General features: G+C 50.1%; 1 protein-coding gene and 1 pseudogene across 1 annotated transcript; one reads left to right on the plus strand and one right to left on the minus strand.

Annotated features, from left to right (window-relative positions):
• Positions 1 to 440: 440 nt before the first annotated feature.
• On the minus strand, positions 441 to 1,748 carry LOC120677895 (annotated as a pseudogene).
• Positions 1,749 to 9,775: 8,027 nt separating this feature from the next.
• On the plus strand, positions 9,776 to 11,262 carry LOC120680077. The gene is made up of 3 exons (XM_039961720.1): positions 9,776 to 9,887; positions 10,066 to 10,473; positions 10,651 to 11,262. The coding sequence occupies exons 1-3, from the start codon at positions 9,885 to 9,887 to the stop codon at positions 11,044 to 11,046; spliced, it is 807 nt and encodes a 268-aa protein (XP_039817654.1). The 5' UTR covers positions 9,776 to 9,884; the 3' UTR covers positions 11,047 to 11,262.
• The last annotated feature ends 4,052 nt before the right edge of the window (positions 11,263 to 15,314 follow it).

The raw sequence follows: 15,314 nt of genomic DNA on the forward strand, positions 1-15,314 counted from the left end.
CTCATTCGCTCATAGCTCATATCGAGGACAATTATTACCGGAGTCTAAGAAGTCCCGATGGTGCGCGCCTTATATTGGAAGAAAAGTACAAAACGCTCATGCGCCTTAGAATCGAGGAAGGAGTACTTAATCTAGCGGATCTTTATAGAGATATATATACACGTAATTTCTCACTAATATTTTTCTCCATGCCAAAACTCTAGAAGTACACTTAATCTAGCGGATCTACAAAATAAATAAGCACCGCATCATCACATACTATGACATAGGAAACCAATTCTATAAAATCGCTTCAAGATTCATTCAATCCACACAAAAATATATATTACTGCTCCAAAGCCGAATGAAAACAAAACAAATTTAAAACTCGAAAGTGTATTACTAGTATAAAGCTGCTGCGCTCTTTCCGTTTGTATCTCGACACGGACAGGCCCGCCGAATCAGAACAATACGTGGACACCCTTCCTCTCGCCGTGGCCGGCGGCGGGCTCGGCCCCCTCCCTCCAGGCGCCGGCAATAATTTCCTCCGCGACGCGCACGGCGTCCTTGGACGCGCCACCGAAACCGCGGCGCGAGAAGCCAACGGCGTAGAGCCCGCACTGTCCGTCCCAGCCGTAGGGGAACGCCGTGGCGGGGTACCGCTTCCTGCCTCCTTGCCACTCGGCTTGCGGCAAGTTGCTGCGCCGCCCGGTGGCGAGCACGACGGCGTCGATGTCGAGGACCCGACCGTCCACCAACTCGGCTTTGCCGCCGCAGAAGCGGGTGACGCCCGGGACCACGGCGATGTCGCCGGCGCGGATGCGTTCCAGGGCGCACAAGTCGAATACCGTGGTGCAAACGCGGCTCCCGCTACGCTCCAGCGGCCCGTCGGCGGGGCGGCGGAGCCCGAGCTTGTGGCGAGGTCGCCGAGGACGAGCCGAGCTGCGACGGCCAGTATCTTGTCCACGGCCCAGCGCGGGAGCCGCCAGCTGTCCAGGAGCATGCTGGCGAGCTCCAGCGTGTGTATCCCGAACATCTTGAGGGGCAGGACGTGCACGGCGTCCCGCGCCACGACGGCGGGCGGGCGCCGTGGGCGCAGAGGTCGAGCGCGACATCCATGCAGCAGTTTCCGCTGCCGACGACGAGAACACGCTTCCCGCGGTAGGCCTCGCCGGACTTGTAGTCGCCGACGTGCGTGACCTCGTCTTCAAAAAAAAGTAATGCTTATAAAGACGTACCTTGTTCTCCCATGTTTGTTGGGGTAGAAGCCAACATATTATTGTGGCTCCTTATATTCTGAATCTTTAATATCTTTTCATGTTTTGCCAGCTCAGACATGTTAGCATATCACTTTCTTTCTCTTTCTCTCTTGAGTTCTTTTGGAGGTATCTCTATGGAGGCATGTTGCCCAACAGGATGGAATGGTATACTGTGCAAATAACCATCTAATAAGTTCAATAAAAATACTTCACTGAAGCAATATTCATATATTCATTATAACAGATGAAGAGTACCAGGCAGATCTAGAGGCTTGTTAGTTGTTGAGTCAACAGGTGCACCAATATCTGCCCAATGATTGTTATATCAGATGGAATCGTGCAAGGAATCATCATTAGCATGTTTGGATAGATACTGTTGTTAGTCATGGTGAAATTGGAACAATTACCAGTTGTTTCTGGTGTCATATTAGCTGCTCGACTTTCAGCCTTTTTACGATGGTAGTTTTCCCTTCTTTTAGCATTCCTTTGGTCCTTCTGCTCAGCTGTCATGCTCGCATATCTATCTCTTTTCTTTTGCCGCCTAAGCTCTGTTAAACACATGAGGTTCTAAAGATTTTCTAGCAACTCATTTGATTGGAAGAAATTCATGAAAAGATAAAAATTAAGACAGACAGAATTATGCCACATGGGCAAATTGCTTAACAAAAGCATCTTGTACACAATGAAGATTATTACTTATGTAAAGAAAAGACTGCAAAGAGACGACACCAGAAATTCTTTCTTCCTCCACCAATTTTGTTGTGTCTGACACCATCCGCGGCCTCTTTGGGTTTCTGTCATCTTCAAGCGAAGAAGAAAATTCCATCACAACTCTATATGGTCAAATTTGCCGTAGGTGCAGAGGTACTGGTGGAAAAAGCAGTGTTGTATGCACGGAAACAACAGCTTAATGTTTGATCAAATCAGTCGAAATTGTTATATATAATCTGCAGAAGCAGTTCGAATCAAATACTTGGATGAACAAAGAAGCTCAGAGCAGCATCGCTAGACTCGGAAACGTGCTCGGCGTCCTCCCGCTCCTCGTTCTCGTCCTCCTAGTCCGTCTCCTCTTCGGCCTCGACTTTCACCCAAAGCCACCGTCGGCACCATCGGCAGCATAGGGTTTGGAGGCCAGGCGGCGATCGGACCTGTGCGCGGCCGGGAATGGCGTCCCTCCCCTCGCCCTTCCTGTCGCCCTGCCCCTCCACAGCTTCGGGGCCCCGCGGCCACGCGTCGGCGCGGCTCACGGCCGCAGTGGCGCGTGGCCCGCGGCCGGCAGTGGCGCTCGGACCGCCCCCAGAAGACTTGCGGCGCGACCGGCCCCCCAGGAGGCGCGCGGCCCCTGCAGTGGCGCGCGGCCCGCGGCAGTCCCGCGCGTGGGCGCCGCCCAGAAGACTCGCGGCGCTCGGACCGCTCAGGCGCAAATGGGCCGTGCCGCGAGGCCCGGGCAACGGAGGGTGGGGGCGGTGGCGCGCTGCCGCCATCGGCCGGCGCGGCGTGTGCCAGGCGAGTGGGAGGAGGGGATGGCGCGTGGCGAGCGGGAGGAGGGGAGGTGGCGCGCGCGTGCAGCGAGCGAGGAGGCGGTGTCACGCGGGCGCCATCAGGCGACGGCGGTAGAGTGCGCGCGGCGAGGGGAGAAGGCAAGCGCTCGGAGCGGAGGAAAGGAGAAGCGCGCGTTGACCGGCGGAACGGGTACGCGGGCGGGTACGAAAACCGTCCGGTGAGAAAAAAAATTATGTTTTTGGCAGAAACGCTCCGCAACATGTAATTTTTATGGGTCTCCACTCTTTCTCACCTCCCTCGGCCCTGACAGGTGGGTTCGGTGTGAGGGGTACGGCGGACTCAGCCTAGGTGAGAAACATTTTCAATTGTTTTCGATTTTTATAGTATAGATACAAGTTAGCAATAACTTATGTAGTACGACATAAGTTATGCATACAAGACAGCATACGTTATAAATTATGCATTAGTTACATGTCATACCAGTTTTTTCAATATATTTTATCATACATAATTTTTCAATGCATCATAACTTTTATGCGTACAATATAAAATTATGTATACAATTTTTGTTTTTTGTCATGAAAATAAAAATATTGTTATGTAATAGTAAATTATGTATACAACAAAGCAATATTTTTTTATACCCCAACTTGTACATCTTAAGTTCAATAAGTTATGTATACAAGTTAGCGGCAAATTTTTTTTTGAATTCCCACAACTTGTACATCGTAAGTTATACAAGGTAGCAATAACTCATGCAGCACGACATAAATTATGCACATAAGGCAGCAAATTTTTCAATACATTTTATCATACATAATTTTCGACGCATCAAAAATTTTATGTATATAGTACAAACTCATGTATACAATTTTATTTCTTGTCAAAAAATGAAAATAAAAACTTATGTATACACTACAAACTTATTTATAACGTGCCTGATATGATTTTCCGTCGAGCGCCCAAAAAAGAAAGGGAATGATCTTGATGCTCAAGGGCCGCTAGTGGCATTTAGCACAGTCGACCAAAAAAAAGAAAGGGAATGATTCTGAAGCCATAAATGGGATCTGTCGAGGTTGTCGGAAATCGTTTGTTAGTTGTTGTCCTGGGGTGCGCGCATATTAGCAAGACCCGCTCTACTCCAGCACTGTAGCGCCACTGTTTGGGAGGACTCCTACCGGCTCCGGCTCCGGCATTGTAGCGCCACTGTAGCACGGAGGCGGTGGAGCCAACCAAACCCAGATCCGTAGCTTTTATGAATAGTACCATGTGTCAGTGAGAGAGAAGAAGAGGCGAGAGTGAAGCCGCTCCATTGCATTGAAAACACGTTAGCATTGCTGATTTACCCTAGCAAGAGAAAAAAAAAAACAACCGACCGAGGTAGAGCCGTCCCACTTGGTAGCACACGGTGTGCGCGCCGTGTGCATTCCACCGTCCAAAACCACCAACCGAGACCGGCGCGCGGGGAGCTGAAACCGCTTCTGCGATACTCCCTCCGTCCCACAATATTTTTACATCTAGGAATCGGCACAAAACCCAAGACAAGGACGAAATGACAATAATGCCCCTGCAAAAACCAAGACAAGCATGCTGCGTCGTTGAGGCTGCGAGGCACCTGCATGAATGAGAAACATCTGGAGAGCCTCGTGTGACTGTAAGGTGTGTGTTTAGTTGGTGAAATTTTTTTGGGATTTGATACTGTAGCATATTTTATTGTTACTTAACAAATAATATCCAATCATGAACTAATTAGATTTAAAAAATTCATCTCGTGCTAATCAGTTAGACTGTGTAATTAATTATTTTTTTCAACTATATTTAATAATTTATGTATGTGTTCGAAGATTCGATGTGATAGATAGTGTGTAAACTTTTTTAGAAACTAAACAGGGCCGCGCATGAAAACGGCGGTGGAGAATTTTTTTTTTGAAAGCACCCAGGAGTACCGAGGAATCATTTAAGAACTCAATTGGGCACCCACGACGGCGGTGGAGAATGAGTGGACCAGAGAGTCCGTCAGTTTCTGGTTGCTTCACACGCTTTAGTACACTGTGCTCTGCTGCCTGTTGCAGTCTGTGAAAGTGTGCACTTATTTCTGAGAAATTTTTTGAATCCCAAACGTGCAAATATATTAGGATGGAGGGAGTACTTTCTCTATCCCAAACAACAAGTCATTATAAGATTCAAAATTTGTTATAAAAATAAGTCATTCTATCTTATTTAGTAAGTGCATAAGCATGCAAGAATCAATTAGTGCTAAATATAGATAATAAATAGGAGTAAATATAATTATTTTATTTTTTATTAATTTATTTTAAAATTTCTAAAATAATTTGTTTTTTGGACGGAGGGAGTACCTCGGACTGCACTCGCGCGCGCGAGGAATAGCCTCCACGCGTGAGGCCAGCAGAGACGGCACGACACGTCACGCCGTGTGAACCGGACCGGACGGAATGTTCCTGTCTTTTCCGCCCCTTGCAACCCGTTCCAGACGGTAAGAGCCACCACGGCCGCGATACGCTCTCCCAACGTCTGGCCGCTGCGCAGACGCGCGCGTAGCGCGATGGTGGCGCCTCCCGTCATGGAGCGCACCCGCCCGCGTTCGATTCCCAGTTGGGATCGAACCTGGTGCTGCACCGGGTTTTCCCCCAAATTTGATTTGCAGGTCCTGGACGTATGCGTGGAGCCACAATGGTAGTACAATGTGCCCTTCGTCCATGGAGCCCATGGGACTTCGTTGATTTCTAAAAGAATGCGTGGTGTGTGTATAGTTTGTATATGTCTAGGTAGTACAATGTGCCCTTCGTCTTCGTTGATTTCTAGAAGAATGCGTGGTGTGTGTATAGTTTGTATATGTCTAGGTAGTACAATGTGCCCTTCATCTGTGGAGCCGAGCCCATGGGACTTCGTCGATTTCTAGAAGAATGCGTGGTGTGTGTATAGTTTGTATATGTCTAGCGTACCGGGGTTTTCCCCCAAATTTGATTTGCAGGTCCTGGACGTACGTGTGGAGCCACAATGGTAGTATGATGTGCCCGTCGTCTGCGGAGCCCATGGGACTTCGTCGATTTCTAGAAGGATGGAGCCACAATGGTAGTACGATGTGCCCGTCGTCTGCGGAGCCCATGGGACTTCGTCGATTTCTAGAAGGACGCGTGGTGTGTGTATAGTTTGTATAGGTCTAGCGTACACTCTAGAGTGTGTGTTGTGTGCGTGTGTAGGTGTGTGGGTGTGTTGGAGTGTGCGTTCAGATACTATATCTGTACTTTAGTTGTCTAGGCATAAAAAAACGTCTCGCCGCTGCCCGGAATAGCTCATACTAGTTATTGGGGCGCGCCCATGCGCGCGAGTAGACTATATATATAGAAAACAATTAAAATGTGAAAAACAATTAGACTGTATTTATTAGCTAATGTGCTTGTGAATCTAATATGAATCCGTGAATATATAAATTTAATGAACATTGTTTTTGAAATATAATTTTTATGGCAGCTTGGATAATGAGAGAAAATCTTGTTAGGAAGGTGGACGAAATTTCTCAATTTTTGTGCAACGTGTTACGTAATGAAATCGACGTGAGGCAGGAAAACGCCAAAAAGTCGTGTAAACGAAGCTAAGCAAAGCTATGCAGACGAAAGAACCAAAAAAATCTATAATTCTCAGCACAGAACTTAGTATGGAGGAAGGCAGAAGCAAATAATTGTCATAGGCTATTGTTAGGAGAGGCAGAACAACGGTTTCAAAGTACATTGTCCAGCCGTGCAAAAGGGAAAAACAGGCAGGGACATTGTCCACCCGTGCAAAAGGGAAAAAAAGTAAGCGCTAGCGGCTGATGCGATCAAGGAGCAGTAGAACCAACCGCACGAAATTAAAGGAACGCAACCACAATAAGACGAACAAAGCTCGGAGGGAACGAAGAAGAAAAGGAGAAGAATAGGCTAGCGGAAAGGTGGCGAAACGAAAACTTTCCTTGAAGGCAAACCAGATGAAAGGGATTAAGATTGTGTTTAGATCCCAAAATTTTGCACTAAAAAATGTCACATCGAATTTTGCACTAAATAAAATTTATTTATAATTTTTTTTGCACAGATGGGTTGTAAATTGCGAGAAGAATCTAATGAGACTACTTAATCTATGATTTGCAACAGTGATACTATAATAATCATCAATTAATTATGAATTAATCATGGATTCATTAGGTTCATTAGATTCGTCTCACGATTTACAACCCATACAAAATATTTTGTAAATAGTTTTTATTTAATACTTCAAATTAACAAGATTTTTTATTAATTTTTTTTGACAAAGCGATCTAAAAGCGCAGTCACGTGACTTATCTGGTTATCCCAGGGATGGCAACGGGTACCGAAACCCGAAACCCAATGGGTTTTTCTCCATTAGGGTGCGGGTATAGACTAAATTCTATGCCCGCGGGTTTCTTAATGGGATAAACTTCGTACCCGTCGGGTTTGCGGGTGCGGGTTTGTTCTTCAAGTACCCAAACTCGCAAACCCGTGGGTACAATAAACCCGACAACATATAACCTAAAATACTAATGTCACAAGGTTTTGTATCAAAATAAGGTCCAATCACATGTTAAGAGAGACTTAGGCTCATGTACTTCCATTCCCATCGATGATTACCTATTTATAGACTCATTTAGCTATAATGCATTGTGTATTTGTTTATGTTTTCTATTAAATTTTTTTGCTTCTTATATCGGGTACAGGAAACCCGCAGGTAAAAAAAAACCCGCACGGGTACGGTACGGGCATGAAATCATACCCGCGACGGATATGAGTTTTTTAACAGATACGATTTTATTCTGGCGGGTGCGGGTTTAGATTAGTGACCCGTTGCCATCCCTATCCCAGTCTATTGACGGACGAAAGAAGCGAGACGCAACACGGAACCAACGCTAAAAAGCAGCGAGCATGGCACGTGGCAGGCAAAGGCTCGGCAACGCGTCACACGCCGCACCATCTCGCGCAGCCATAAAAATCTAATCTAGCCAGAAGAGTTAACTGTGCATCGGGAGCCGGGCGATAAGCATCGCAGGGCCAGCGATTTTGGGGCGACGTGGCCGGGCTGGCCCCGCGCCTCCCCCGCCCCGTTTGTTTTACTTTAGACTCCCTCCATCCTATGACGAGGCAATTCTAGTTTTTTCAAAAATATTAGTGGTGTCGCGAAAAAAATCTTATGTTCTCATTTGTTTAGCACATGCGGTTAGTTTTAGCATGCATACTAAATATGATGACTTAATCAAGGAGGTAGTTGAGATCCAATCTCTAGAATTACATTTTTTGTGGGATTTTTTTGAAATGCAGGATTGATTACGCTTTTCATGGGATGGAGGGCGTATGTTGTTCCTAATGGGTCAGCTCAAATGTAACTAACACACCGGACGCACGCCTCTAACCAAAAGGCCGACCGACTGCTAGCTTGCCTAGATGCACTCGAGTTTTGCCGGTCGAGGCTCCCACCATACAGGTGGAGAACTTCCGTGGCATCGCAGCGCCCCCTCGCCGCCGTCCTCCACCCGAGGGGCGTCCGCCGCGCACAGAGCAGAGAGCACCCACCGACGACGCTTCCGTGGCCAATCATCGAAGCGCGCGTGTGTCGAAAGCCAAAGCGGGCGGTTCAGTTTGGGCAGGTCGTTTTGTCAGTTGTATGATCTGCGGTTGCCGTTGCTCATCCTGCTACTTATGACCCCATCGCGAAGGAACCATCAGAACTGGTGCTCCGCCACGCCTCTCGCAGCCAACGGTCTGCCGTGTTGATTCCTATCGCGCACGTTTGGTTAGGCAAGATTCCTATCGCGCACGTTTCCCGAAAAAAATTCGCATGCATAGAATACTAAATGAAATCTATTTGCAAAACCTCTTCAGAGATGAGTGTAACTTTTCGCGACGAATCTAATGACGGTAATTAATTGATGATTGGCTACATTGATGCTACAGTACCATCTTCAAACCACGCGATCAAAGGCCTCATTAGATTTTTCAGAGTTCCTAACGCGAGGGTTCTGAAGTTGGTTGTGTAAATTGACTTCGTTTGACACCGTAATTAGCGGTCAAAGTGTTACTATTCCTAGCACAAGAGCCAACCAAACAAGGCCGATATATGTCACAATCTGCTCTATGCGCTTACCTCTCGATGCATGGTGACGGCGGCGAGGGGGCGGCTACCGCCCGCGCCGCGGCGCATGCGGGGTAGGGTTAAAATATCCGACCGGTTAGTGGTAACCGCCGGCCTCCGGTTCCGGTTTACCGGATCGGTTTGACCGGTTACCGTTAGAAACCGATCAAATTCAAATTTGAATTCAAATGGCGCAGTTCAACCGGTTCGTACCGGTATACCGGCCGGTTTGACTGGTAACCGATCAAATTCAATTTTTTTTCTTTTTTGGTTTAAATTTAAATGCCCGCAAAGTATACTAGATAAATATTTGTATAACATATTTTAGTCTAAATGAATCCTCCAACCCTCTTTTATATTGTATTTGTATACTTTTGTATGCACGTTTTTTAATTTAACTTCAAATCCCCGCAAACTATACTAAATGAACGAATTTTGAAGAAAATTTGACACCATTTGATTCGTCGCACCTTGAAGTATTTTTAGGAATTTTTTAGAATTTTTTTATTGTTTTGAATTCAAATTTAAATTTCGAATTTGGACCAGTTTTATACCGGACCAAATCGAAACCGGTCTGGAGCAGTTTGAGGTCAAAACGCACAGTTTACCGACGGTTTAGTGAACTCTGTGCGGGGGTGCGGCGGCGGCGGCGACAGCGACAGCGTGGATCGGCGACCGAATTGGCTCCGGACCTTAGGCGCGGTCAAAACGGACAGTTTACCGACGGTTTAGTGAACTCTGTGCGGGGGTGCGGCGGCGACAGCGACAACGACAGCGTGGATCGGCGACCGAATTGGCTCCGGATCTTAGGCGAATTGGCTCCCTCCTCTCCCACCGGTACCGGTTGCCTATAAATGGAGCGGCGGAGACCGCCCGGACCTCGCGAGCGTCGACAACGAGTCCGGCGCCGGGATCCCGCTCATCGACCTCAACAAGCTCAACGGGCCGGAGCGCCGCACGGTGGTGGAGGCCATCGGCAGGGCTTGCGAGTCCGGCGGCTTCTTCATGGTACGTTCGCTGCTGGCTGCTGCCATGCGCCGCCCGGCCGGGGTGATCGATCGGGTCGTCGTTCTGCTTCAGCCGATGTGGTCGTAAAGTTCTTTCTGTAGTGCACAGCGCCGGCCATGTCGCCGCACCATTTTTTCCCCTCCACTGAAAGTGTTTGTTCCTTTTGGTTCCACTCCAGCGAAACAGGGGGATGACCACTCCGGGGAGCATGGCGAGGGCCACCGGCCTGACCATCATGCTGATTTCTGCCAGCATCGGAATGAACTCCGGCGCCGGCGGCGTCGTAGGCTTAATCCTCAGCTTCATGGGCATTCTCGCCGGCGCTAACCTCATCGCCGCCGGCGTCCGGATGGCCAACGACCCAGCAGCTCGCATGGGCCCCGCTGTCAGCGATCTAGTGGCGCAGACGGGGCAAGTCCCATTGAGCCACGTCAGGCCTGTCGGAGACCGCCCGGACCTCGCGAGCGTCGACAAAGAGTCCGGCGCCGGGATCCCGCTCATCGACCTCAACAAGCTCGACGGGCCGGAGCGCCGCACGGTGGTGGAGGCCATCGGCAGGGCTTGCGAGTCCGGCGGCTTCTTCATGGTACGTTCGCTGCTGGCTGCTGCCATGCGCCGCCCGGCCGGGGTGATCGATCGGGTCGTCGTTCTGCTTCAGCCGATGTGGCCGTAAAGTTCTTTCTGCAGTGCACAGCGCCGGCCATGTCGCCGCACCATTTTCCCCCCTCCCCTGAAGTGTTTGTTCCTTTTGGTTCCACTCCAGCGAAACAGGGGGATGACCACTCCGGGGAGCATGGCGAGGGCCACCGGCCTGACCATCATGCTGATTTCTGCCAGCATCGGAATGAACTCCGGCGCCGGCGGCGTCGTAGGCTTAATCCTCAGCTTCATGGGCATTCTCGCCGGCGCTAACCTCATCGCCGTCGGCGTCCGGATGGCCAACGACCCAGCAGCTCGCATGGGCCCCGCGGTCTTCGCCGGTGCAAGTGCTCTTGCAGCGTTCCTGCGCCGCCATCTCCCTGTCGTGGGGCTCGTAATTGCTTCCTGCGCCGTCGCCGCGGTCTCCGGCGGCGATGCAGGCCCGGTGCTCTGCTTCGGCATGTCTGCTCTGCTCGTGCTCGGGCTCTCCCTGACCACTATCGGAATTCTCGGCCAATAGCTGCTTCAGTTCCTGCCTCCACTGTGCCGTCAGCCGTGTCCGTGTTAAGAAGCAAAGTACTAGTATCGCTTGTTGTATCTCTGCACCGTCAGCCGTGTCTGTGCCGTCAGCCGTGTCCGTGTGCTAGCTTGTTTGAGAAAGTCTGCCATGATGGCAGATTCCGAAGGTGTATTTGAGATTCTGAATAAAAATGAAGTTGTGCTGCTGTAGTTTTCAGACTGCTCCATTCCTCTGGCTGGCCATGTAATTAAGACAATACTCTGAATCGTTGGGAGAACGGTGGTAAGTACTGTCGACAGAACGGCGAGTTCTTGTACGAACGAACCAGTACAGACATGTACCCAAAGCCACAGGAAAACTGACAGCTTCGGCGCCACCGTGGAGTGGAATTCCGTCGCGCCCGATCGAGCTGTCGTACTGGCGCGCCCAGCAAGGCAAAAGCCAACAACTCCCTCAGCGTGCCTGGCGGGCCATGTCGCAGGCCGCCGCTGGGGGCACGCCGCCGACGAGGTCGCCGTGCTATCTAGCTGCTCGATCGCGCGCCATGGCGGCGGTGGTTATGTGCGAGAAAGCGTCGCCTCCTAGCCCCCGGGCTGCGCCGGCGATGCCGAGCTCATCAGGCACTCTCCGGCAACGCCAGCACGGGGCGGGGTTGCCTGCTGCATTTTTGTAGAGCCCGACAGAAGCGGACGACGAAATCGACGTGCCGTGTGAGCGTGAGCGGCTCGTGCCCGGGCCGACTTGTCACGCGGCCTCCTCGCGCCTCTGCATTCGCGCCACTGCACCATGGGCAGCACCGCAGCAGCAAGGTGCTGATTCACAGCGACGGGAGCCGCGCCGCGACAACGGCGATGAGCTCTCGGGGGCGCGCGGCAGCAGGGCGATGGCCACCGGCTCGATCACCATATTGCTCGCTGTCTGCGCTGGCGTCAACATCAGCGGCGGTGGCGGATCTGGCCTGCTCCTCAGCCTCGCGGAGGTTCTCCCCGGCGCCAACATCATCGCCGGCGGCGTCCGCATGGCCGAGGCCATTAATGGCCGGCCACCGAAGCTCCGCGCCCCCAGCTCTCCCCGCCGGCCTTCCCCCTCCCCTTGCTCGGCCTATAAAGCTTGAGCCCAAGCCTCCTAGCCCGCTCCTTTCCACGCTCCTCGCTCCCCGCTCGCTCAGCGCCGCCGCGCGAGCTCTGCACGGTGCCGCCGCCGTCGATCCGCCGGTTCGTCGCTTCCCGGACGACTACAACCGCCGCCAGAGCTTCGTGTGGTGGTGGGTATCCTCGCCGACTCGTTTCCCTTCTCTTTCTTGCTTCCTTGCGGCCGGAATTGCTCGCCTGAGCTAGCACTGTCGTACGCCGCTGTGGCGTGCACCTCTCCGCCCTCTGCACCGCCCCATCGGCCTCGTCTTCGTGTTCGCCGCCGACTCCTCTTCATCCTCGGCTTCCACGCACGCGAGACCGGGCTCTGGACGGCCGGGTTCAGCACCACCGACGGCGCCGTCCGCCCCTCGCCGGCGTGGAGCCACTCCGCCGCTCCAAACCGTCGCCCCGAGGCCTCCATCGAACTCGGCGTCTCCTCCTCAACCTCCCCGGCCCCCCCTGCGCGCCGAACCGACCACCGGAGCACCGAATTCGGTGAACTCCGGTGAGTGCGCTGCCGCCCGCCGCCGCAACCATCGCCGCCGGCTCTGCCCGAGCCGCCCAGCGCCACCCCGCCGAGCCGAGCTCAGCAGCCGAGCCAACTGAACCGCAGAGCCGCGAGCCGTCGCCCGCGCGAGCCGCAGTTGAGCCGCCCTCCCCGCCTCTCCGCCGTCGGATGGCGATCCGACGGGCCAGATCCGCCCAAGACCCGGTCAATACCGGTCAACCCGAGCCGGCGCCGTACTTTTTGCTAAAGAGCCCCTGATCTTTATGTAAATAAACCCGTCGTCCACTCCAGTTCAAGAATAATTCTAAAAAGGCCCTGTTTCTTTTGTTTCATCCCCTGAGTTATTGTAATTCTGAACCCGCCATCCCTGGAGCCTTGTTTTACAGTTTGACCACTCTATTTATATGTATAATTCAGATTTAGCCCCTGGAAGTTCATATCTCTCGCAAACAAGTCCCTGTAACCTTAATCTAGCCATATCTTTCACGTTCTAACTCCATTTTTAGTGAATTTTGCGCTCACGCGATCCTTGCATCATGCTCTACTTGTTTTTCAACATTTTCAGTTCTGTTTTTACTGTTTTTATACTATTTCTTATTTTGTCTTGTATGCTTTTCTTGTGTGATCGTGTAGACGATGTGCCGTTCGAGCAAGAGGAAGAGCAAGAGCAAGCTTACGAGGAAGAGAACCAGCAATTAAACGAGGAAGGCAAGTGGATTTCCCCCTCTACATGTTCCATTTTGATCCCAATAATAGCATGATAAACACTTTACTTTATTGTTTTATGCATGAAATTGATGGGAATCCTATTAAGGACATTACCTAGTCTTTTTACCTAAGCCTTGAAACACCGAATTTTATATCTTGTTGGGTAGAACGGCTTAGTTGCTTAACTTTGGGAATGGTGTTATCTTAATCTTTTAAAAATAATAAATTTGTTTTATGTTGTTACTTGTTTTATTTACAAGATCATGCTATGTAAATGGAACATGGAGAACTACCCAAAAAAACCGTACAACCACAATACCACATGGCTCTGGTCTTGGCTGATTAATTAGCAACTCTAGCTTTGACAGTTTTACCGAAAGAGCAAGAGGGGAAGCATCGTTGGGGTATAACCCGGTCCTCTTGGGGTAGCAGCCTTTGCTAAGGTGCTGACCATTAGGGAGGTTTATACTCTGCTTTGACTTGAAACCTTAGCGGATTGTCACTTGTTAGGGAATCTTTATAATAGCCTCGTAGTGGACCCCTCACCACTCACTAAAGGAAGTGTTTAAGGGCCTTGCAAACCCGGGCGACTCAGGGGGACACGAATTGTGGGGAAAGTGTACAACCTATGCAGAGTGTAAAACTGATATATCAGCCGTGCTCGCAGTCATGAGCGGCTTGGACTCTCACATGATAATTGAACTTGAAGAATAATTAAATCGTGGTTTTTGGTTATATAATTTGGGCTCTTTTATGATCTTTTTGTTTAAGTGGGTTGGTATAAACTTATACCTAGTAATTAGGTGCTGCTAATAAAATTTGACCAACTAAAATGCTAACTGCAATAAACCTTAGCTTTTCCTTGGTGGCTTTGCATCTTCACCCCACTTGCTGAGTACCAACCATAAGTGTACTCACCCTTGCCTAATTGCTGTCCAGAAGAGAACAACGAAGTTGACTACTTCAGTGACTTTGAGGAATTCTAGGAGCGTTCACCAGTCAAAATTTATGTGGGAGTTCATGAAGATATTCTGGAGATATCGTATAGGTCATCGGTGAAACGTTAAGACCTTCGTGTCTATCTATCGGAGTGTGTAATAAAGTACTTATTTCCTTTTGTTTACATTGTTGAATATTGTCTTTGATATATTCACTGATGACGTCTTCCATATGTGTGAAACTTGATCCTGGCGCACATATGTGATACATCTAGTGTTCTTTTCGAAACCGGGTGTGACAGAAGTGGTATCAGAGCTATGTCGACTGTAGGACGCAAACCTAGATAGAAATGGACGAATTAAGGACTCATTTTCTAGCAAGCCTTTCAGCTAAAAAAAATAATTTACTTCATAAAAATCTAATTTGTTTTCTTTGTTCTTTATTAGTATTTTGATTTGATTCAAATTTATTCTGAGTTTTGTTCCTGCTCTATCAGATGGTCCGGACTCGTCAGACTGCACCCAAGCGCACCGGAGATCCCGCACCCGCTTATGTTGCTCAGTTTGTTCCAGCTCCAGCCCCAGCTCCAGTTCCAGCACCTGCTCCAGCTCCACCTCAGCCCCTGGAAGATGTTGAGGAAGATCCAGAAATGCTCTACTACTATGTTGAAGATGAGGATGGTCAACTTGTGCCGGTTGACTCGCCAGCTCACCCAGCACCAGAAGTAGATGCACCACCTCCACCGCCAGCTATTCATGCTCCAGACGCTCCAGCACCTGCCGCTGCTTGAGGAGACCCGAACGACCCCGGGGATGACAGTGATGACAGTGAGGATGAGGGTGATGGTGAAGACTCTGAGGGAAATGGGCAAAGCAACAATGATCAGGGTGACAGCTCCAACAACAACAGCAACTCATCTGGTGGCCAGCAGGGCAATGGTCCTCGTGTGATAACTCGTAATGTTATCACCTCACTGGTCG

This window comes from Panicum virgatum, chromosome 6N, assembly GCF_016808335.1.
Source record: "Panicum virgatum strain AP13 chromosome 6N, P.virgatum_v5, whole genome shotgun sequence".
Classification (NCBI taxonomy): domain Eukaryota; kingdom Viridiplantae; phylum Streptophyta; class Magnoliopsida; order Poales; family Poaceae; genus Panicum; species Panicum virgatum.

Excerpts from the sequence above, each read along its gene's own strand:
- LOC120680077 (XM_039961720.1), top strand. Across the intron at positions 10,474-10,650 it reads AGTCCGGCGGCTTCTTCATG|CGAAACAGGGGGATGACCAC; the intron begins GTACGTTCGCTG and ends GTTCCACTCCAG.